Genomic DNA, 23,575 nt, shown 5'->3' with positions numbered 1-23,575 from the left:
GAGGGTTTCATTGGCATCAGGGGGTCAATAAATACAGAATCAACGTTCACTATTTTTTATTTAAACACCGCCTGCAAACGGGGAGATGAGGGTGGCTAAAATATATTCTGCAACCCTGTCTCCTCGTTGGCTACAAATTTCAACCCTCCGCATACATGCCTTCCTCTTCACCCGCTCGTAAAATCACGCGTTCTCGGTAGCATCGAGGAGGACTTCTCAGGACCGAAAAGAACTGACGATTCGAATGGTCTCTGGAAAAGTACGTCGCAGAACTGATTAGGACTTTCCAGGTCCATCTAGGTCTGGAGAGATCTTGAAAGACCTGTGTACGTCCAATCAGAACCAAATCCTCGACTCCGGCGCTCGGCCGATTGTGCCCATCCACGATACCAATCTTTTATGATACGAGACCGAACGCGCGCTACAGCGCGCTGTAATTGTAACAATCATAATTGAAAATCTCAAAATGAAATTAATCATGAATTAAATTTACCGCCTCAGACGACTGGAACCAATGAGGAATAAGCGTGAGACTTGTGAGACATCGATAGTTATCGATTTTAAGTGTATGTTTTTTTTAGAATAGGAATAAAAGCTAGAAGCATACAAAATTTCAACTCGCTATCTCCATTTTTTATCAAGTTATCGTGTAAACAAGATTTTTCATGAAAAACCGGAAAAACGGCAATATCTTCAATTTTTGTCTGAACGGGTATATATATATTTTGATCGATCCAGATAGAGGGCATTGAGACGAGTATTTTGAAAAAAAAATTGAAATCGGTGGAGCAGATTTTGAGATATTGAGGAAAAACGAAATTTAAAGAAGTTGTTATATCTCAGGAACTACTGGACCGATCGGGCTGAAACTGCGCACCAAAGTGAAGCTTAATCATAGCTATGAGCCAAAATTTCAGACTTTTACCGACAAATTTCACCGTATTTATGTTGAATTTTCTAAAAATTGATCACCAAAAACCCAAGTTGTCACACATACATACAGACGTGACCTTAAAAATATAATTTCTTCACGTTTCATAACATTCTACACCATCTGCCATCGAAATTAGAAAATCTAAAAATCGCTCAAACACAAAGCTTTTCCATTCGGAAGCAAAAAAGGATTTTCTAAATTGCGTTAAAGACAGATTCTTTCATCCGGTTTTTTTTTTGCTTTCTAAACATTTCTATTCGCGAAGAAATTCACTATTCGCCGAGCTTTTGGAAGGAAAAAATTTGAAAAAAAATTGAAAGAAGGAGATTAATGGAAAAAATAATGGTATAGTACAAGAATTTATAGTGAAATTTTGGGCATTTGTGTGTCTGAACCAAATTTGATTGGCAGAATTATAATTGTTCCTGGGTGTAGACGTTTTTCCGCTGGAGTGGGGAAATTTGGATAAATGAGGAAGATAATTTGTCACATGTCCCCTCCCGCCCCTCAATGAACCCCTCTTCGTGAAGGTGGGCGGACTACCCGGGAGTATATAAAGCTTCTGCCGGTGCTGGAGGATCCCACAGTCGTTTCACCCCCTGGGATGCCCTCAGCTCTCTGTTATTCCGTGAGTTATCCGAGGCTTTTCATTTTTTTTTTCAAATCTCTGACACACGAATCGAATTTGCTGTTGAATAGATTGATGAGACGAATTAAATTCCGTAGATTCACAATTTTTTAAAGGATATTTTCTCGTAGTGAAGTGGTAGAACATCAGAGAACAGCCGATTTCAGGCGCCCTTTCGGTTAAATAGTGATTTTTTTTTAAATCAACGTTTAGAAATAAATGTCAAGACTTTGTTTTATTCTTATCAGGTACAACAAAAGGTGTGAATAGATTTTTTTTAAGAAAAATTATTTTTGATTAATTTTTAATTGATAATTAAGGTAATGATAATTAAAAATTTTCAAGTGTCTCGATAATTATTGATTCCACACGAAGAGTAATGTTCAGTAAAAATTATGGAACTCACAATTCACTCACAGATTTCGGAATCGACTCCGAAAATTTAAGTGACGGTATCGTAATTTTTCACAGGAGATTCAGATAAAAATTACGGAACGCTCTGAAAAAATTTGTTTTTGTAGAATTTTAAAAAAAGGATAAAATATATTTTTTCGAAGAAAACATTTTTTCGAGTAATAATTTTTAATTGAAAATTTAATTTGTGATAAATTTTTGTAATTGCCTCAATAATTATCAGTTGTAGAAGAAAAAAATCAACGAAAGTTTTTAAAAAATTTTCTCAGCAAATGTGGGAAAAGCTCAATTTTTAATTAGAGACACGCCTGTAGTACTTGAGTTTTAATTATCCCTTATTTAATTTTAATAATTAATTTTAAGTTGCCAGAAAAAAAACGATAGATATTTTTTCTTAATTTCATCAGGCTTGATGTGAAGTTCATTATCAAATCTTTCAAAATTTGCTTGTTTTCCCACTGAACTTCAGATTCGTGAAAGATAAAATTGAATTGGAGCGTGAAAAGCAAATGTGGTTGCATTCCATTACACTCAATAATTTGTGCGGAATTCCACTCGTAATTTTGTGCATCTATTTCCACAACTTTAGGTTGAAATCCAATTATCCTAACGTTTTTTATTTTGCATAATTTTCAAGAGGAATACAAATGATTTGTGGATAAAAAAGAGTGAACAATAATGGTTGGATCGCCTGCAAAAAAATCAGGTAAATGCACAATATATTATAGTTATCATAAAAAACCTCTGATTGAATCCATCACAACATTTTTTTTTCTGCAATTCAATAGTTAATTTGGAAAATTTAATAAAAGCACTTCCGGATTTTTCTTATTTGTGTAATTATTCTGGAAACTACATTTTATGGAATTTTTTCCTAAAATTACTCATTACCAAGAAGATGAAATATTTAAGAAGATGTAATGAACTTTTTGTAGACGAGGGAATCGGAGAAATTATTTTATTTTATCGAATTATTCATGAGAATGAATTTTTCTCTCAATTCGATAGTAAGTTTTTAAAACACGATAGAATGAATTCAGATTTTCTAAAATTAGGCATTAATATCGGAAATGAGCGATTTCATTTTGAAAAATGTTGAAAAATCTATTTTACAGTTCATGAAATTTCCAACAAAAGTTGTCTCAAGGTATTCCTCCTTCAATCGAACAATTAATTTTCAAAATCCACTGAAATCAATTCCACAATTTTTCTTAATTACTACACATTAGGTAATTACGAATCCATTTTTATATTCAACGTAAAAAAAAAAATTCAAAGATAAGTTTTCTGGTCTGTTTGATCTGTTGATTTTTTTTCCACTTCACCACTGAATTAATAATCAATATTCCGTCAACGATCTTGAACCCATGCAAAAAACCTCCCACTTCAAAATTTCAAAAGATAACCCAGCAAATGTGTTTCATCCCCTGTCATCTCCTTTCGAACACCAATATATAATGTATCAACCCCTAGAATAAATATTAAATAAGGGGTCAATGAGAGGGCGTCACCGTATTTTTCGTTTTCGATTTTACCTCTCAGACCGAGGTTTTTTATCGAGGGGGAGAATATTCCCAGCATCTGCTATGGACCTGATAGTGTGCCTGTCGCTCGTCCTGGTGATAGCGAATGTTGTCTTGGCGGAGAATACTTTCTACACGCAGGGACGATATGGTAAACGAGAGGAGTCACATCCATGTGAGTACAATTTTAAGGAACTATGGATAAACTCTGGTAAAAATCGACTTAAATTAGCTCCATCCTTCATCCGGGCTACGCTGTACTTTTGAATATTTTCAGTTTTAAAATTTTTCAACTAAATTGCACGGAAAAAATTTGAAAAAATTCATACCCAGTCAGTATTATCTAAATTAAATTGCGCAAAATATTGATATTTTTCCAAACATTTCCCTCTTAGATAAATAATAAAACTTGTTTGCAAAACGGTGGATTATTTTTTATGAGGTGTCAAAAAAATTCTTGATTTTCTCACATCTAATGAAAAAAAATTCAGATTTTAATCTTTGATTACAATGGAAATGTTGATTTTCACATAAGACACTGGGTTAAATTTTGATTTTTAAACATTTCTCCTTTGAAAAAACGAAAACGATAATTAAATTGAGAAAAAAATTAGAATTCCGAATCTAATCGAGTTTTCTGCAATTTTTCTGCAGTTTTCAATCATCTTTGAATTTACCGTAAAGGTGGAGCTACTTTAAAACGCCAATAAAAATAATTATTCATCATTGATAATTTTTTCAATTCGTTAATTTAATTTGATAACGTTTTAAACTTTCATATGACAATAAATCAGTAGCTAAGTGGTGAAACGGTTTAAGTCGACTCATCTCCCAGCTGAGTTTTTGAGGAATATTTCCGAATCTAAGGGAGATAGCGAAATTTCCGTAATGACATTTGTTGTAGCTCTCAATCGGCTCTACAAAAAAGTTTATAATAAAAATTTTGCTACCTCCCTTGGATTCCGAGATATTCATGGAAAACTGATCGATAGTCAAAATTGAACCGTTTTACCCCTTCGCTACTGAAATGATTTGCTCATTTCTAATTACCCTGATCACTGAATACAGTTTCAATCATAATTACAATTAAATTCCCTTTAGAACGCACTTCTAAGTATGAATCTTCGGTAAAAACGTGTGCCCACACTGTTATCAATTTTTAGTTAGTTCACACAGTAATTCAATTAATCTATTGTTCATCTCGCCCTTAGAATATCGTCATCTTATGTTTTCAGCACCATATGAAATTTAAAACTTTATTTTGAATATTAAGTCGCAGCTTATTTTTATTCATATCACATATTTCGTATTTGGATATTAATATTATTTGTTCAGTGGAAAAATCGATCATCATTTTCACTATACTGCTTTCAGATTCTCCTATCCTTGTCAAAAATATGAGATAATCTCATAATTCTACACTGAGAGAAAAACGACAAAGTTCTCGAACAAGTCTTATTTATGCCAAGAAAATAGTCAAAAAAGGATTTTTTTGTGCCAAACATGCAGAGAGTGCGCCGGAATGAAAAATTTTTGTCGCAAAAGTATATTTAGTAGTTAAAAAAAAAATTGCATTCTCTGTACACGTAAGAAATGTCATTTCCAGCACTACTCCTTCGTTGTTCGATACTACCATACATAGTTTGCTCCCGAAAAATCTTTGTTTTATGTGAAACAAGGGATAGTAGTTTCTCGTTTCAGCTGTTTAATAATCACAGACAAAAAATGAATCCTTAAATGAAACGAAAATAATGATATGATAGCAATCTTGTAACTTAGGGATAAAATATTTGTTCATAAATTTTCCTCTACATGAGATATTTTCATCCTGAAAAGGCACCGTCTGGTGTGAATTATCCACCTCTTGAGCCAAAGATTTCGTCAAACAAATTCTTTTATGGCAATTTTCAACTAGCGATTTTGTTGGCCCCAACAAGACTCGTTTGACAACGTGTTTGTTTTTCTCTCAGTGTAGCTACTAATGAATTATTATTTATTATTTCCCTCTAATTTTTCAAGATTTTTTTTCGAGTTTTGATCCTTTTTCCAAACGAAACATAGTCACTTTTTCACAAGACTTTGTTGTTTGTCACTTCAAAATTATTTATTATCAACAATTCAACGAAAATGTTTTTATTGAAATGAACTTCCCTTTAAAATTTAAATTTTCAATTTGCTAAAATTATATTAATTTTTCAAAATACGTTACGTAAGACATCTTTGTTTGCTCTGCGGTTGGACATTAATTAGAACTGTTTAATTTTCCCGTAACGACACCTGTGGCAGTACGTGGGCGTGCGACAATGCTCTGTATTTAACGGACTGGGTTTAGACACTGGATACCTTTGCGGAATTTTTCTCGATAAGAGGGACCGACGAAAACGCGGAAACAGTGGGGAATCTGAACCTCAATTTGCATTTCGCTGGGTCTGGTGTGCAATTAGTCCACACACGTCACTAGATACAGAGACTTTTGTGTGGACTTTTCACATTTTCAAAATTCAAGAGATGAATAATTTCGTCGAGAAGTTAAAATACAATGAACCACTAGCTCAAATATGCGCGCGTTCCTTTTCTAGTATTATAAAATCGAGGAATTCCTCACGCATTGGTATATCTAAATAATTTTTTAGTAAAAACATTGTATTAATTAGATTTTTTTCAATAGCCGCTGGTGCGCTGCCGTATTTTTCCCTAAGTAGACACGTCCGGAGTGATAAAAAATCCAATCATGCGTCCAATACGCAAGACTCGAATACGGTGAAAGTATCATCTCGGCCAGATCGTTTCTTCCTCGGCAGTCGTTATGGCAAGCGTGCACTACCTAGAGCTGTAGAATTGTCTGATGGCAGTCCGCTCGCATCACTTGACCGCCTAGAGACTATTCTGAGGTATCTAAACCGTGCCCGAAGGTCTGACCAACGTAGTTCAGCGCCAAATTATGAAATTGAACAAATCTATTACGACAATGGCTACGACAACGGTAACGACGACAATGGAGTTGGGGATAACGACAGCAAAACTTTATGTCAATCTGGTAAATATTAAAAAAAACGAAGAGAAATACATCTTTGACGTTTGATAACTCGAGTCAATTTCCTGCAATTCAGCGTCATTTTCAAGATTTTTTTTTCAATTATTAAAAGGAGAAAAATTTTTAATTCTCAATTTTTATCAAAATCACATCGTGGGATCAAGAGATACTGAAGATTTAATAAATAGTATATTGCAGTACGAGTGCGTAAAGTTTCACTCTTTCGTACGCGCGTATAACGCATCGTATTTTACGATACAAGTAAAAAAAGGGCATTTTTTTTGCTCGCTTCGCGCACAGAGAACCGCCTTTTGCTCACAAGTATTATAATAGTATATTTCGATACGAGCATTGAAAGTTTTTCTTCGTCATTCCGGCTGTAAGGCAGCACTTTACGAACGCTACCCGTTCTCATCAATACTCCCAAGAATAAAAAAAAACATTTAATAAACAATTTTTTTGCTTAAATTGCGTTAAACAGTCGTTTTTTTGACTGTTTCATTTTGCTCTACTCTCCCCTAATAAAAAAAATCCACAACTTGAATTTGTACGATAACAGCTTCCATCCGGAAGCAATGAAATTCAATTCTTGGAAAATGTTAACTTGACATTCGAAAAAATATAATAATGTTCTCCCACTGAAGTGTGAAACTCCTCTATTTTCATTTCGAAATGTTATGTTCAATTCCCTAGAAACCACTGAAGCAGAAAAAATAACTTTTGAAAGTGAATGAGGCATAAAATCCGAGTCACTCCGTTGATAATTCAGACGTAATAATAGGGTTTTCACGCGCGGAATAAAAGCATTTTATAATGAAGTTAATTTTTCCCATTGCAGACAGCAGCCAGTGCTAACTCAAAGGAAATTAAAAAGTGAAAAAAAAACCGACGTGAGTTACGAAGAAAATTGAAACTGCGGAATAAATAGTTTTTTCTCTTCTTGAAAATCACTCCTGGCTTTTCACAAGGCACGCTGAATTTTTTCCCCTCCCGAGTGATCCAATGTTGAAGAAAATTCTTCGAAGATAATTAAACAAACAACATAGTCGAGTAAAGAGTATATTTGTTTCGTTTCGAGTTAATCTGAGACTGAATTACTCTGTGAAAATATATTGAAAGAAATATTGTGTTTTTCGATTCTTCAGATATATGTGAAATAGTTTAATCAAGTGTTGATCCTTGGAATTATTAATTAGTATTAATATTGAAATATAAATATTGAAAATACATGTAACTCTCTCTCTGCAGCAATATAGTTTTGGCATTGTGCACTCCATCATTTTGTATATAAAGTAAGAAAAAAAAGTGGTTGAGACGTGATTGGTTGACCATTCAATGCAGTCGTTAGTCATACCCCTGTGAGTTTATGTCTTTTACGTTTTATGGAATAAGGCGAGCTTCAACAGGATTTTTAGAGACTCGGCGAAAGTTTTGGACGATTATAAATTTTTTTTTGCTATTTCATATAATTATTCAATGGATGATAAGAATATTTATTTTATGGTTTTGAGTTGCTGAGACATGCCCAAATAGGGATATTTTATACATTTTTCAGCAACAAACTTAATACGTGAGGATTTCCTCAATTCCATCATTTCGTTTATTTTTCAAAAAATGAAAAAAATTACTCAAATATTCTCATTTTTTGTTCTATTAGAATATGGAAGATTTAGCACGTATGAAAAAATTCAATAAAAGAACTGTCCGAATGCGGTAGAAAATTCTCTTGAAATTCTCTAGAAGTCCCATTGGAATTCTATTTAAATTGTAGGGAATTCTCGTTAAAATTGTATTTGCGCCGATTCTATTTGATATTTGATAGGAAAAAGTTAATAAATTTCGATTTTTCTATATGAATATTTTCTTGGAACATTTTCTGCAAGAATACTTGGGCATGAGTTTTCCACGTTTTATTCACTCGGATCCTGCAATGCAAAACGAAACAAAATTCATCGGCAAAAATTCTGAAAGCCTGTGCCCAATGATTTTAATAGAAAAAATCTCAAGAGAAAACTTCAAATAGAAAAATCGAAATACATTGACTTGTATTTCGTACTGATTCCTATTAAATATCTAATAAAATCGGCGCAAAAAACAAATAGAATTTTAACGAGAATTCTCTAGAATTTTAATAGAATCCCCATAGAATTTCTAGAGAATTCCAATAGAATTTTGTTCTATTGAATGTTTTCATACGTGAGTCCATTTGATAGAAAATAGGAACAAATTATACACAAAATAACTATAAGAAACCTCTTCATTTTTTGTGGTTTTCTCAGAAAAATGGTTCATTAGTGAGAACGAATTTTCCAAAACATAATAATCCTTCATTTGGAATTAATGAATAATTTATCTCATATAATTGACAAATTTCCATTGTATAAAAATCCTCAAGTTGATCCATTTTCACCAACGATATTGTTGAAATACAAAAAAACTTGACATTTTTATTCGATCGAAATAAATCTTTTCTCTCGATGTTCTCACGAGGAAGCAGAATCAAATAACTCAACATTTTTCAACTCTGCAGTATCGTCACGTGTCATTCACTTTCACTAATGAAAACGAGTCGACATCGAAGCAAGCGGAGACTTCCCCACTGTCATCCCCTGCCGGACAAAGAAAATCTTCAAATTCTCCAGTGGAAGAAACCACAACTACATAAATAGCGTAGCCCCCCCCCCCCCTCCCGCTAAAAAAGACGTAAAAAATAAATAAATAAATAAATAAGGAATTCATCCTCACGGAAATAACTAAATACTCATGGGGGAAGGCGAGGAAAAAGAAACCTTCGTAAATAATTTATATATCCTGACCGATAAAGTCTGGTCTCATTTTAACAGGCTGGAAATTTCTTTCGTTACAACATAGGGGAGGCTAGGGCAAAACGAACCCCTGACAGAAAATTGATAATTTTTTAATTTTTTCATAGTTTTTGCTTCCGAATGAAAGTAAAAACAAAAATTTCAAATCGTTTGTGGTTTGAGGTGACTAGCAAATCTGATCAAATTGCAGTTCAACGATACTTGTTGTCTATAAAACCCCTGTGTTCCTGATTTGAAGGCAAAAAATAAAACAGAAATAACCAATTTTCTGTCAGTGATCCGTTTTGCCCTAGGAGTCCGTTTTGCCCTGCGGTCCGTTTTGCCCTACAATCCCCTAGTCAATATATCAGAGATAGCCATAATCTCAAAATAGAATTACCGTTAAATTTTGAACTCGTCAATTTGTTAATATTACTCTACAATCTTTAATTATTAAATTAAGCATCAATTAAAATATTCAAATTCCGAGTTATTTTATCAATCAATAATTTAGTTAGGAACATTGACGATTATTTGGTTAGTCGAAAATCCTTTTTAGAAAATTTAGTAGTATTCATTCAATAGACAATAGACAATTCCATATTATCAATTATTTAATTCATCTTCAATCGAAAATTTAGATTATCAATTATTTTACTATTTTTTAATTTCGATCATTATACGTAAACCTTAATTATTCTATTGCAAATTCTATGACAATGACGATTTTTAATTGAATTCAATATTGCTACAATGTTGGCTGCCAACACGCCCCCGACGTTAAAATTGTTTACCTCTCTCTGAATATTAATTTCAAAATAATTTTTGTTTTAACAATAAATGACGCAATTATTCTCGTTATTAAACCCGGTCAAGATGGCATTGAGAAGAATATTTCAAATCACAATTCATTTGAACAATTATTTTTTCAGTTCCGTATTATCCCCGGGCTATTTTACTCGGTCAAACCTTAGATGTTTTTAAGGTAAAAATTACATGGAACGCAGGATGCTATACGCTATCTTTCGACTTTCCAAACGAGGGAAACAATTAATTAATTAACAATGCACAAATTAAAAAATTCGGAGGCACACGGACTCGAATTCAGGTGGGGTATGATCCCACATCTCCAGTTTGCCGGACTGGTGCTCTGCCAATTGACCAACTATTTTTCAGTTATTATCTAAATTGCCGAATACAATGCTTCTATTGACGCAAAAATTACAAAAAACCTTAGAAGTGAAGAAAAAATCGGCAAGTTAGATTTTGACAAATGAAAATACTCTTTGAAATTGTGATTTACTAATCCGCATTTAAATCTATCGACATGAAAAATCATTTCCTTTCAATTGTCATCATCAATACTAATAAATATTCAGTAGTAATGCCCCAAAAGCTTCAAAATTATCGGCTATTTCCCGATAGCTTCGTTGCAAACAAATGAGGGTGTCAAGTTTTGCAGGTTAAAGAATCCCGAGCGCTTGCGCGAGGTATTTTTCTGCAAAACTTGGCACGATGGTTTGTTTGCACACTGATAGAACGGATTAGTTATTGTTAACGAATGGATTTTGGTTGGAGGTTAGGGTCTATTCGGTTTCACCAAATGTGGGCGTCCACATGAAAAGGGCCCACTTTGACGGTATTGGAGTTATGTATGTTCCGATAATCTTCATCAGATTTCTCACATTTTGAGCCCAAAATCAACCCGATAGAATGAAAACTGACGTCAGTATAAACGATCAAAAAAACAATTTAACATTGGTTTAAATGGGAGATGTGGAGAGAAAAACGTGAATATCTCGGAAACTAGATGCGACAAAGTGGGCCCTTTTCACGTAGACGTACACAAATGTTCATTCGTTAATAGTTAACAAATGTATATTTGAGGAGCCTTGTTTGACTTGACTTTTGTTATGCAAGTGAACCATTCGTTAACTATTAACGAATATTCATTTGGCCATATTCAACTCTACCATTCGTTAATAGTTAACAAATCTCGTTTGGAATAAATGAATCATTCTATCAGTGCAGGGGAGCTTGAGGGAAATACCCGATGAATTTTGAATCTCGAGGGGTATTTGTCGGATTATTTTTCCCAATCGGATTTTGGCCAATCAGAGTGCAGTGGACAACATCAGGAGGTGAATTGGGAAAGATTTGAACAAATTATGTTAATAGAATAACCCGATTTCCCTAGACTGTCAAATATAAGATTCTATCTGAAATGAGCCGAGAAAATGAAGAGCTATACTGCGAAATATTCAAAAGCTAGGAGGAAATTCCCGAAATAAAACTGTCGGGTAGCCTCAAATGCTGCGCTCTGATTGGTCGAAATCCAATTGGAAAAAATAATCATAATAATAAATATGAATTAGAATTTTTTTACTTCTGGAATAAAATGCGGAAAGCTCTCCTCTCCCTGTCCCACAATTAAACATTGCAAAGACATCTCTAACAAGTCATAAACAATTTAATGCCATGAATTATCCTAATGCATTCCGCAGACAATGAAAAAGCCCGTGATATCCCCCTGCGACGGCACCTACACACCAGAAGTCCGCATTACTTTCACGAGTGAGCACTAGCCGCTCAGATTCTCCTCGAGTAGACAGCGGCTGCTCAAAAAGAAAGAAATGGAAGAGAAAAAAAAAACGTTCAGAAAGAATGAAGAGAAAAAAAGGTATTTCTGTCGACTCCTCTTACTTTCTCCCGTCGTGTACAGAGACGTCGGTGGCCAATACGAAAAGTAGGTCCCAAATACAATCAAAGTGTAGATATGTAAGTAAGAAATTCAATGGCTCGTATGCATTCATATAACACTGAGCATCCCAGCGTAATTAGAAATTTTAGTCGAAAGCAGAGGGTTTATTTATGCGCGTGAGAGATGTATTTATTGTTATACTACTATTTTTATGTCCCCCGACTCGTTGCTCTGGTGGGTGGGGAATGAGGTTCGCGACCTTGACGAAATCACATCGACCTTCGCATGATGCCCCCCCGGAACAACATTTTTTAATGCATATTTATGTTTTTAAATTTCATTATCAACGTGGAATTTAAATTAATCTAATTGTGATTTAGAATATTCTTCCCAACGCCATCTTCACCGAGTTCGATCGTGAGATTTACTGTATCATCTGTTGTTGAAAAAATTTATTTTGAAACCAATATCCAGGAAAAGGTAAAGAATTTTAACGTTGGGGTAATGTTGGCTGCCAACGTTGTCACAATGTTGAATTGAATGAATGATTGAATTCGATTTGAAATACATCAGCATAGAAATTCCGTTCAAAAGTACATTGTTAATTTATTATCAAAAATATTTGGAATATGTTCTGACAAAAGTAATTTCCCACTTGCTTTCCACTTGCAAGGATTTTTTGTAATCTCCGCATCATTTGATCAGGAGATATTGACAATTAAGCGGCCTCGAGAGTTGAATAAAATTACTGAAATGCAGGGAAATCTTTGCACCATGAATTCTCAGCTAAAAGAGGGTGGAAAAATCTGAAAGATGGCTTGAAAAATTTGTTCATTTTACAGAAACTGGATGAAGCGAGCTGAAGATAATCTGAGAAGGATAAATAATTTAAAGAAATGTTTAAACATGCGAGGTGGAGGCGCCGCCATCTTTGATGCCTGCACGGAGAAAAATGGAAATGTCACGGTAACAAAATTTGATTTGTCGCGGTCTGAGTTGTTGGGATAGCAGAGATTCTGTGCCAGGCACATAGATATTGGCAGCACTGACAAATTCTGAGGGTTTTCCACTACATAAGATTTTATGTAGGACCTAATATGTTGACTCTACAAATTGTATATTGTACAAAAAGAAACCAATTGCTTTGATATAATATGACATTGTTTGTTACTATCTGATTTGTAACAATAACAAAGAGTTCGTTAATCGTACTAGATATACCGAACATTCATTTATCGCATCAACTTTTATCGTGTTTTTACAATAAATAACTTAGGTGGAGTGAACATGAAAAATATCCGAACAAATAAATTTCTCTATTCAAAACATGTTTTGAACATCTCTTAAAATTAGGGGAGGGTGGGGCAAAACGGCCCCCCTTCAATTGTCAATAACTTGTGAATGACATTGTGAAAATTCCCAGTTTCAACTTCATTTTGAAGATAATTTTTCATTCTTCAAAACGAGCTCTAACTCATCCCAATCGGATTATTGAATCGGAAAATATTGACGATTGAAGGGGGGCCGTTTTGCCCCACCCTCCCCTAATTTTAAGAGATGTTCAAAACATGTTTTGAACATCTCTTAAAATTAGGGGAGGGTGGGGCAAAACGGCCCCCCTTCAATTGTCAATAACTTGTGAATGACATTGTGAAAATTCCCAGTTTCAACTTCATTTTGAAGATAATTTTTCATTCTTCAAAACGAGCTCTAACTCATCCCAATCGGATTATTGAATCGGAAAATATTGACGATTGAAGGGGGGCCGTTTTGCCCCATCCTCCCCTAATTACATGGCGCTAGGGTTTCGCGGCGTTTCAGTAGTTTTTTTAATCTTTAAAAATATTCCAACTCTACTCTCCCCTATAACTTTGATTCATCAATTTCATCTTATCCAATACTCATACGTGATATAAAAATAGTCGAACAGTGAAATGAAACAGGAAGTAGTTTATCATTTTTTATTACGAGAACGGAATACCAAATATCTATTAAATTTCCGCTTTGCAAAAATCATAAAGTTGAAACGACTGTTTCTACTCAAGCATCCTCTCACTCTCAACAATTAAAGATCGTATGCCCCGTCGATGAAAAGAAAACGAAATTGTCAATTCATGACAAACAATCTCCATTCGAGAATTCCTTGTTTTTACCTCTCAGACACGTTTTTTCCATATCAAAAACTGGGAAAAAAAAGTTGTAACATGACTTTCGAGAGTTTGAATACAGGAGAAAGTTCAAAAGCATTATTACACCTATCATGATCTCGTCCAGAGGAAAGGAGCAGCTAGACTAGTGATTTTTTTCACTGCCTAATTTACCTCATCTCGTAATGTCATAATTCTATACATTTGAGGCTCCATTCACGGAGGTATCAATCTTCTCGTTTCAGAATTTTCAAGTCTCTCGGATTTTTTTATTCGCCTCTCGCTGGCTGAAGTCACCGGGGTTTTTTAAACTTTCCACTTGATCTTGACTGAACATATCTCGTTGTCGTCAAGAACGAATAAAACCGGATGTGGCTTGATTGGAAAGTACCACGGGTTTGCACACCAGATCAGAATCCGACGAGTTATATACCTGCGAGCACTTTTATTTTCAATTATTTTTTACTTCATTCTTTTTATTTTTTTTTGGCTTCCGAATGGACGTTTTGTAATCGTCGATTTTCACGATCTTCTATATCACTTGGTATGAAGAATAATAAATTAGGCCATAGTTTCAATGCCATAATGGCAAAATTGAACAGTACAAAAGAGGAACGCTGGAGAAGAATAATCTTGGAAATAACAAATAACTTACTATTCAAACAAATGAAAATAACGATATAGTATATTTCGTAACGAGCTAAAAAACATTTTTTCACGAGTTACGAACAATATTTTTCATCACAATGTGGCGGAAATTGGACTTTTAGGTACGCGGAGCGTGCCGAAAAGTTCACTTTTCGTCACAGCGTGATGAAAAAAATAATAACGGAAATCGGTGTAGAAAAAAAATATAGGAAGTTTTCCAAGAAGGATTTTCAGCGCTATTTATCATAGAACCATTGCGACGGATCCATTTGGAAGCTTACACGGAGAGAAATATTCAATAAAAATTACCAGAAAAAAGACGTAAAAATTACGTTTGGAAACGTAATCTGGGAGCGAAGTAAAATTCAATAAAAAGTGTCAATCGTCACGTAAATTCTACGATCTGTTCCGTAAAAATTACTCATCCGTCCGACGCCTCACGGCTAGCCATGAGTCACCGTGAGGGGGAGATTTTAACAACACCTTCCGTAATTTTTCCGGAACTTGTCGTAAAAATTCTTAAACATCCAAGAATTTTCATGTTCTGAGGCATAATAAGTCTTGAAGTTTCTGTTAGATTTTACAACTTCCAGAAAAATTACGTGACTTTTTCGTATTTTTTCGGTGACAGACCCGAAAATTTACTGAACGTTTCAGATTTATTCTCTTATATTCCTATAGAAATTCACTGAAAACGATTCTCGCTTGCGAATTACGTAAAATGTTCCGTAATTTTTCTTGAATATTTCTCTCCGTGTATGACCAATGAAATTGGTAGAGAGAGAGAAAGAATCAAAAAAACTAACAACGAATAAAATAACGATCTGCCGCTCCTGTCAAATAGGCTCGCAACCCTGCTTATTTTCATTTTTTTTCTCGAGAAGAATCTCATTTTTCAATTTATTTAATTGACAATATGAAATAAATACATCAAATCCATATAAGAGATTATTACTTTTCAATTTATCCTCTTGGCCCTCTGCACCTCCATTTAAATCCAATAAAGTCTCTATGTGAATCGAGAAAACATGAGTGTATATTTGGAAAACCGTTCATAAAAATCAATTTCAAGTTTGAAATTGATTTTATCCTTTTTTATAATGTCTATTTTTTCGGACAGAAAACGAATTCGAGTCTCGAGAGGGTCTGAATCTAGAATTATTCGACAGAACGAAATAATACGCAACATTTTGATGACAGTTCAATTGATGATAGTACTAAGGCATGAAAAAATAGAAGACAATAGTGAAATGAGGATTTAAAAAAAGGTAATTTATTCGGAAGAAAATTGCTAATTTAAAAAATGTGAAAAACAAAATGTTCATTTTTTTAACAATCCATATCAAAGATTTATGACAAAACAATTGAGCACTTCCGTTCCCATTTCCCGTAATATCCGCATTGAAAACAATTACCATTAGGATAATGCCGAAATTCTCTCCTTTTGAAGTTGAAAGATAAGAAAAAAAAATCGCCTCATTGTCTCATCCCAACGGGAGCGTGAAAAAATACCACTTCTACGAAGGAGTTTTGTCAAATTCTAGTCGTGTATTCACTGATAAAACGTGGAAATACAACCGGATAATTGAGTTCGGAATATGACAGAACTCAAGAAATTAGTGTTGAGTCAGCGGAAGTGAGAAGAAACAACACTGGAGGAGAGAATTGCCACTTTCGTTACGGCCGCTGGCGGACAAAGAGACTTCAGATGTCCCCAAAACAATTATTTTTCGCAACTCGAACGCGTTTCCTTGGGCACAACAATAAAATTGTGGAGAAAAAAAAATCGAGGGTTTTAGGAAAATTGTTTAAGTACAAGTTAATCTTTCACAATAATCAACAAAGTGTAACGTCAGTTCCTAGAGAATTATTTCATTTCTAATTTCATGGAGGAATGGATTTATGTTCGAATTTGGGTCAAATGCGGAAACTTGGGGGATTATTTCACAAGTGATTTGAGGGAGATTATTCAAGACTGGAGGTGGGTTAATTAATTTTCGGATGAGATAACTCGAACATTAAAAAGAAAATTTTAATGTGCCCCTCTTACTTCAAATGAAACGCTTCATTTGCAATTTTTTTATTTGTTTCAACAATATTGCATGTTAATAAATGAATTCCCTTCGTCGTCTAATAAACAATGATTTTATTTCCAACTCATAAAGTCCTTATCCTAATCAAGAAAACATGTATTTATATTAAGAATTAATACCCTCATATATTTGAATAAAAATGTTTTAATTGTATGAAATGAATAATTGTTTCATTGTTTACTTATTTATTTTATGTAAATGAAAATGCAAATAAAATGCAAAGAATTTGGACTAAATGCAGAAATTTGGGGAATTATTTCGCAAGCGATTTGAGGGAGCTTATTCAAGACTGGAGATGGGTTAATTAATTCTTGGATAACTCGAACATTAAAAAAAAATTGTAATGTGGCCCTATCACTTCAAATGAAACTCTATTTGGAATTTTTCTCTTTGTTTCAACAATATTGCATGTTAATAAATGAAGTCCCTTCGTCGTCTCAACAATGATTTTATCTCCAACTAATAAGATGCTTATCCCAATCAAGGAGCCATTTGTTTATATTCAGAATTAATGAGCTCATACATTTAAATTATATTATTATTAAATTATATTATATTATTAAGAATTAATATGGTCATACATTTATTTAAATGAAAATGTTTTATTTGCATGAAATAAATAATTGTTTCCTTGGAAACAAATCCCCTATTTATTTATTTATTTATTTGGTGTGAATGAAAATGCAAATAAAAATCAAGTTTAATTTTGAATAAACCCATTTGTTTCAATCAAATAAAACATTTCTCTGTTGTCCAATATTGACAAAATACCTTCCATCAGCCCACAGCACCGATTATGGTAATTCTGACGCGATCACCACCTCCAAAAACCCGATACAGATAGAAAAATACCGGCAATACCCCGAGATGATCATAGGAGTGGGAGAAATCAAGCCGAGAGAGTTTTACAAAACCGAAATGAAACTACAAACTCGCCGGAGAAAGTGAGAGCTAGGAGGCAACGGGTTTGTGTTTAACGTTTGGTTACTCAGTTGTTGTGTGGTGTGGCATGCGGAGCGTGAGGTTTTTGAGAGAGTAACGAGTGTAAATGTGCTTTTAGCCGGGCGCCAGTCGTTGGAGATCGACGCCGGCTCCTGGACTCTCCGCAATAAGACAATAAAAAATACAAACATTCCCATTTCAATTATTCAAATTTAAAAAATTGGATTTCGTCCCCCGTGAGTCCTATTGCTACGTTTTCTGCTCCTCGGGACGAGAAAATTACCTCAACGCAACGAAAATGACAGAAGAATATTATTCAACAAAATAAGTGATATATCATTTTTTTTTCGGTGATGAAGAGGAGAAAATTGAAGTGAAGTTTTTGGGATTGCTTTTTAAATCGAAAATTGGGGGGATGAATTGCCGTGAATTGTGAAGATTACGGAAAAGAACTCGAGAGATAATCGACGAACATCAGATTTGGAAGATTGGATTTATCATCTGGGTGAGGATTTTTAAATGCTCCAGTCGTTTGAGATAAATGGTTTATTCATTTGAATGGAATTTCCATTGGTGGATATGTTTATGCGCTCCAGTGAAACGATTTTCGCATATGGGGGTGGAGATGTATAAATCCGTTACACAATGGAAAGTACTAGTGACGAGAGTGTGAAGAGATTGAGGGGTGGGGAATCAGAGAGATGAGGGAATTAGAGCGTGAAGAGTCGTTTCAAGGCCACATCAACGTCGAGGGGGGAAAAAAAGAAAGATGCGATTTCTTCGGACCGGTTTTTACGGAAGGCGAAAATGGATTTTTTTTTATTAGAGGGAGGGGAGGGGGGAATAAAATCGAAAGGATCGATTTGTTTTGATAAATTTCACTGATAAATTCCAGGAAAATGGAAAAACTACACGAAATCGACAACTCAATTTCGATTGGAATTTAATTTCCTTGAAAAATCTCGGGATGTAATGGACATACGACTTTTTATGTTTTAACTTTTTTGTAGCGCGGAGTAAGAAGTTGAAAAAATGTCTTATCATAAAAGGTCGTATGTTCGTTAGATTCTGAGATATTAAAAATAACTAAAGTCAAAACGATCCATCTGATTTAAAAAAATCGTTATTTAATGAATCGGCCTCAACCGACGATATCTGGGGATCCGCAGAGTGAAAATGAAAAATTTTTCTTTCATTTTTAAGATTTTTTTGGGAGCTTTAAAATGACAGGTGACTCGTCCAAATCGTTTTATTCAGTTCACAGTTATGGACGATTGAAATAGATAAATAATAAAGATTCAATTTTTTGTGTGACTTCTTGAAGAAGATAATGCAAATCCAAATAAGATTTGAAGAAATCCCATGACTTTCGACTCACTACATCTCAAGGTGAAAGTTCGTATCACAAACACTGGGAAAATCACTCGCTTAATTTAATAATGAATAAAATAATGAAATAATTGAGGGAATTAAATGAAATTGTAATGTAAATAAGGAGAATAGGAGAGATAGAAATTCATGACGAGTTGAGTAAACACGAGAGATCATGACGATCGTTGTGATCATCATCTCAAGCTTCTTGAAGAAACGTGTGCTCCCTGCGGGATATGATAGATAGAAACAAACCGGTGAACGTGAACGTGAACTTCAAATCCATGGGGGCTTTCTGCGGTGAGACGACGCAACCCGTGTGCACGCCGCTGCACTTTCACTCCCTGTCTGTTCTAACGTAGGTTGTGACCATTAAACGGGTGTATCGCTAAGCCAATGACCCACTAACATAACGGTAGAAGTGCGCAAGCGTGAAATATTAAATGCTGGGGATTGGAAATCAGATGGTTTTGATGTTCGGTGGTTTTTTACTGGGACGAAGTGATTGGGTATTTTGTGATTGGTTATGGTATATCCGGGGAGAATGGATGGCTTGAAGCTGAAAATTTTTCACTGAAATTGACGGTAAGAGGCCTGGAAATTTCTAACAAGTTTTCTCACTGAAATTTCAAGGAATTTAGTCATTTAAAATTCATTATTTCATGGAAAAATCTGGGAAACTGTAAATTTCAATTTAATTATTCCGGGAAAGTTGATGAGAAATTAGGAAAATTCTTTTAAAACTCGTGGAATTGCGAGAATTTTAAAGGAGTTCCCAGAAAATTCATTCAGTTAAGATTCATTTTCAATTGAGAATTCATGTAAATTGTGAAATTTACTTGAGATTTCATTGACTTTTTCCCCTGGAATCGAATGCAAAGTTTTTTCCCGGAGAATTTCGAAGTAGGAGTACACCTCTATTTTAAAAACATTAATCTGATTTTTTTAAATGGAAGTCAATGGCATAAAATTTGTTATTCATTTTTCAAGTAAGTTTTAAATGGAATTTAATGCCAATAGAAACATTTTCTTTAAATTAGTATGGTTCATGATGATGTCTTTTTGAGATTATAGAAAATATTGAAATAAAAAAAAATGGGAAAAAATCAGAGAGTAAAAATAAAAAATCGATCCCCGGTGAAAAAAAAACACATGATCAAAAACATAAAATCGAGCAATTCGTCATCCTAACGGATTTTCCGTCAAAACTCCTTCCCATTAAATAACCACTGGATAATTTCCCGTTAGTCCCTTAATCGAGTCCATCGACATCCGGCTAGTCCCCGTTATGTAATCGCCGTGAAGAAAGGGAGAATGTAACGATTCCTGATGAAAACACGATAATCTGAAAATAAACGTCGAAATATTTCGTAAGAGGAACCGATCCCAATGACACGAAATATTCAATGGAAAACGTATTACCCGGAGTGGCGAGATTTCGTGAAAGTCCCGGGTGTATGCGAAAGCCGATGGCTTCACATATCCGGACTACGTGAATATTTTGCCGGATGGTATTACGAAACCAGTCAAATAAACCACTTTTTGCCGATGCGTGTTTGTGACTCACCTTCACGTATGAAACCACGAGGTGAAAGAAGACGATACGACACTAGCACTTTCCCTTTAGAACGAGAGTTCAACATATTTAACGCTTCAAACGCTTTCCCCTACTCATCTCATAAATTGATCATCGCTTTTTATCGAAATTTTTCTTTTCAATTATCGATTTTTATGCGTTAAGTTAACATCTTATTAGTTCTCGTTATTTAAATTTTGTGGTGAAGTAATCCCGGGAAAATCTCGTGTAACGAAAAGTCGAGCGGAAGTTGCGCAGCCGACGGCTGCGCATAGAGGGAATTCGGGTGAGAAATGATTTCCTGTTATTACAGGTGCCAAGTGAATTTGGCGATGACCTTGAAAATTGACATTCACCGACAAAGTTATAATTTTTTAAATTAATAGTATTAGACAGATGGTGAACATCGGTGACAATTTTAGAATTTTAGAACTTATGGATATCGAGAAATTAAATAAACAAAATCAGTCTTATAGACGGCCTCTTATGGAGTTTTGATTAAATTGAACGTTTCAACTCCCTAGGAACTCAAGAAAAATTTGAAAAAATTTGAAGATATGGGGAATGATGTGTTCAATGTGATGGCGACAAAAAACAATGGGGTACCGGGGTGAATAAGAGATATTTCAACCCGCCGTACCCATTTGATCCCATGCTTTCTCGAGGTTCGTCACGCGAAATAGAGGATTTTCCGCAGTTATTTTCTCGATGTCTAGTTCCGGTTGCGGGTTTGAAATTTCGTCGGATGGATGAATACATATTTCTCCGATGAAGGGAAAAAAACATTAAAAAAAAATCTTTTTTCAAATTCACTTGATGAAAATTCACGCATAACCTCCGAGGTTACCCCACCGTCAATTAGGGAAATTTTCATGACACCCAAAAAAATAATGAATTATTCTCGAGTCCACCAACAATCCCCCAACATCAGCTGCCATTCTATCACGCGGGGTTATGTTTAGAGAGAAAAGGGAACGTGGGCGATAAAAATCCAAAACATTGAACACATAAATTGATTAGTTATCGATATTCATTCAGTAAAAATGTGAATTTCATTGAATTCGGGCGCAACGAGTGAGGTATCTNGGCGATAAGAATCCAAAACATTGAACACATAAATTGATTAGTTATCGATATTCATTCAGTAAAAATGTGAATTTCATTGAATTCGGGCGCAACGAGTGAGGTATCTCATTTGAAACCCGCTGATCCCGATTTTTCTCCTCTCCATGGACGCGCGTAGTGAGGGCATAAGAGTTCCCAGAATTCCACTCTCCTACTGTCCCTAAGGTATCTTATACGAAGCCTCTACTGTATATAGTCGATCTTCAATGTACGAGAAATCTCATTCCAATAGCCCGTGATTTTTAAAACTTATAGTAGTCATCAAAATGCATCATATCTACACGCGGCCCGGGAGGAATAATTTTACAATGCCTCCTCTTCGCTAGCGGTCATAAACATCACGTGAATGATGGAGTTTTCTCTTGCAGGCTGATCAAGTCGTTAAAATCACTCGTGAATGCCATTTCTACTGAAGTTCCTTTTTCTGTATCGAGAAGCCACTTCGAGATACTTCCGTTTTACCTCGGCGTATATCCATAAACTTCCGCGTGTGCTGGGATCTTCATCACTTTCACTCATTACCCAGTCAATATGTGATGTAAAAGAGAAATATGCTGTGACTATTTGCATTTTTATTCACGTTTGATTTCACTTTTGTGACTCAATCGATTACCGAATTTTATTTTTCGGAGGTTCACTTGTTTTTATTATTGCGGGATAGTTTTAATAAACACCTTCCACATATTTTATTCATTTCACGCATAAACCTACACTTTCGATCTTCTCGAAGGAAGGATTAACAGAATTCTCAATTCAGAGAAAATATTTTTTAAATGGAGAATTTTTGTTTTTATAAAAAGAAAAAGCTTTCGACGGGAAGCTAACAGGATCACTTTTTCTTGTTTGAAACATGACCCGTTTTGCCTCAGTAATTTTCAATATGTACACTGTTTAAAAATTTCCATTGAAATTTGAAGGAATTTTGTCATTGTCAAAATTGATAATTTCATGGAAAAATACGTGAAAACTGTAACTTTCAGTTTAATTATTCCGGAAAAATTGATGAAAAATCTGAAAAATTCTGAGAAATCTCTTCTTGAATTCCAGATTCCTCTGAATTTTCAGGAAATTCCTTCGAAAATTCCGGGAATTTAATAATTTTCAAGGAATTCTCTGAAAATTCAAGGGAATTCGGTAGTGAATTTTCATTTAATAGAAATAATAAACATAATGTAAATGATATGATATAATATAAACAGGGGAGAGTGGGGCAAAATGAAACAGTAGAAAATGCGGCTGTTTGATGCAATTCAAGCAAAAAAAATTTTTTTATTAACCATTGTTTAAATTAGTTTTTGTTCATCAACTTTTTTTATTATTGCGAGTAGTGATTAGAATAATGATTTTCCATTCAGTAGAATAGAAAATTGATAAGTTTTGACGGGAGATTTTGTCAATGGATTAATTGAAAAAAAAAATGAAACAGCAAAATGCAAAATCCGGAGGAAGACCCGGATTGGGAAAAAGGAAAATGTGATACTGGATTTCAATCCAATGAAAAAAAGCGTAATTGGCCTAATCTAAACAATTGAATTCTAATCAATTGAATTATAAGACGAATAAAACATTATTATTCTTATCAGTACTCCCAATAATCAAAAAGTGAATAAACAAAGCTTAATAAAAAAAAATTTT

The 23,575-nt window shown here is 34.4% G+C and overlaps 2 protein-coding genes across 2 annotated transcripts in view; one reads left to right on the top strand and one right to left on the bottom strand.

The window, feature by feature from the left end:
* LOC107040886 (zinc transporter foi) overlaps positions 1-23,575 on the bottom strand; it is a 150,858-nt gene that overhangs the window by 74,547 nt on the left and 52,736 nt on the right. The gene's annotated exons all lie outside the window — the stretch shown is intronic.
* On the top strand, positions 1,532-7,805 carry LOC107040893. Its single transcript, XM_015261164.1, has 5 exons — positions 1,532-1,562; positions 2,614-2,682; positions 3,519-3,674; positions 6,168-6,536; positions 7,372-7,805. Exons 2-5 carry the CDS (start codon positions 2,655-2,657, stop codon positions 7,386-7,388), a joined length of 570 nt encoding a protein of 189 aa, XP_015116650.1. The 5' UTR covers positions 1,532-1,562; positions 2,614-2,654; the 3' UTR covers positions 7,389-7,805.

This window comes from Diachasma alloeum, unplaced genomic scaffold (assembly GCF_001412515.2).
Source record: "Diachasma alloeum isolate Michigan unplaced genomic scaffold, Dall2.0 Dall_scaffold_00349, whole genome shotgun sequence".
Classification (NCBI taxonomy): domain Eukaryota; kingdom Metazoa; phylum Arthropoda; class Insecta; order Hymenoptera; family Braconidae; genus Diachasma; species Diachasma alloeum.
Note: the sequence above shows the minus strand (reverse complement) of the source record. Positions and strands in the feature narration are given on the sequence as shown.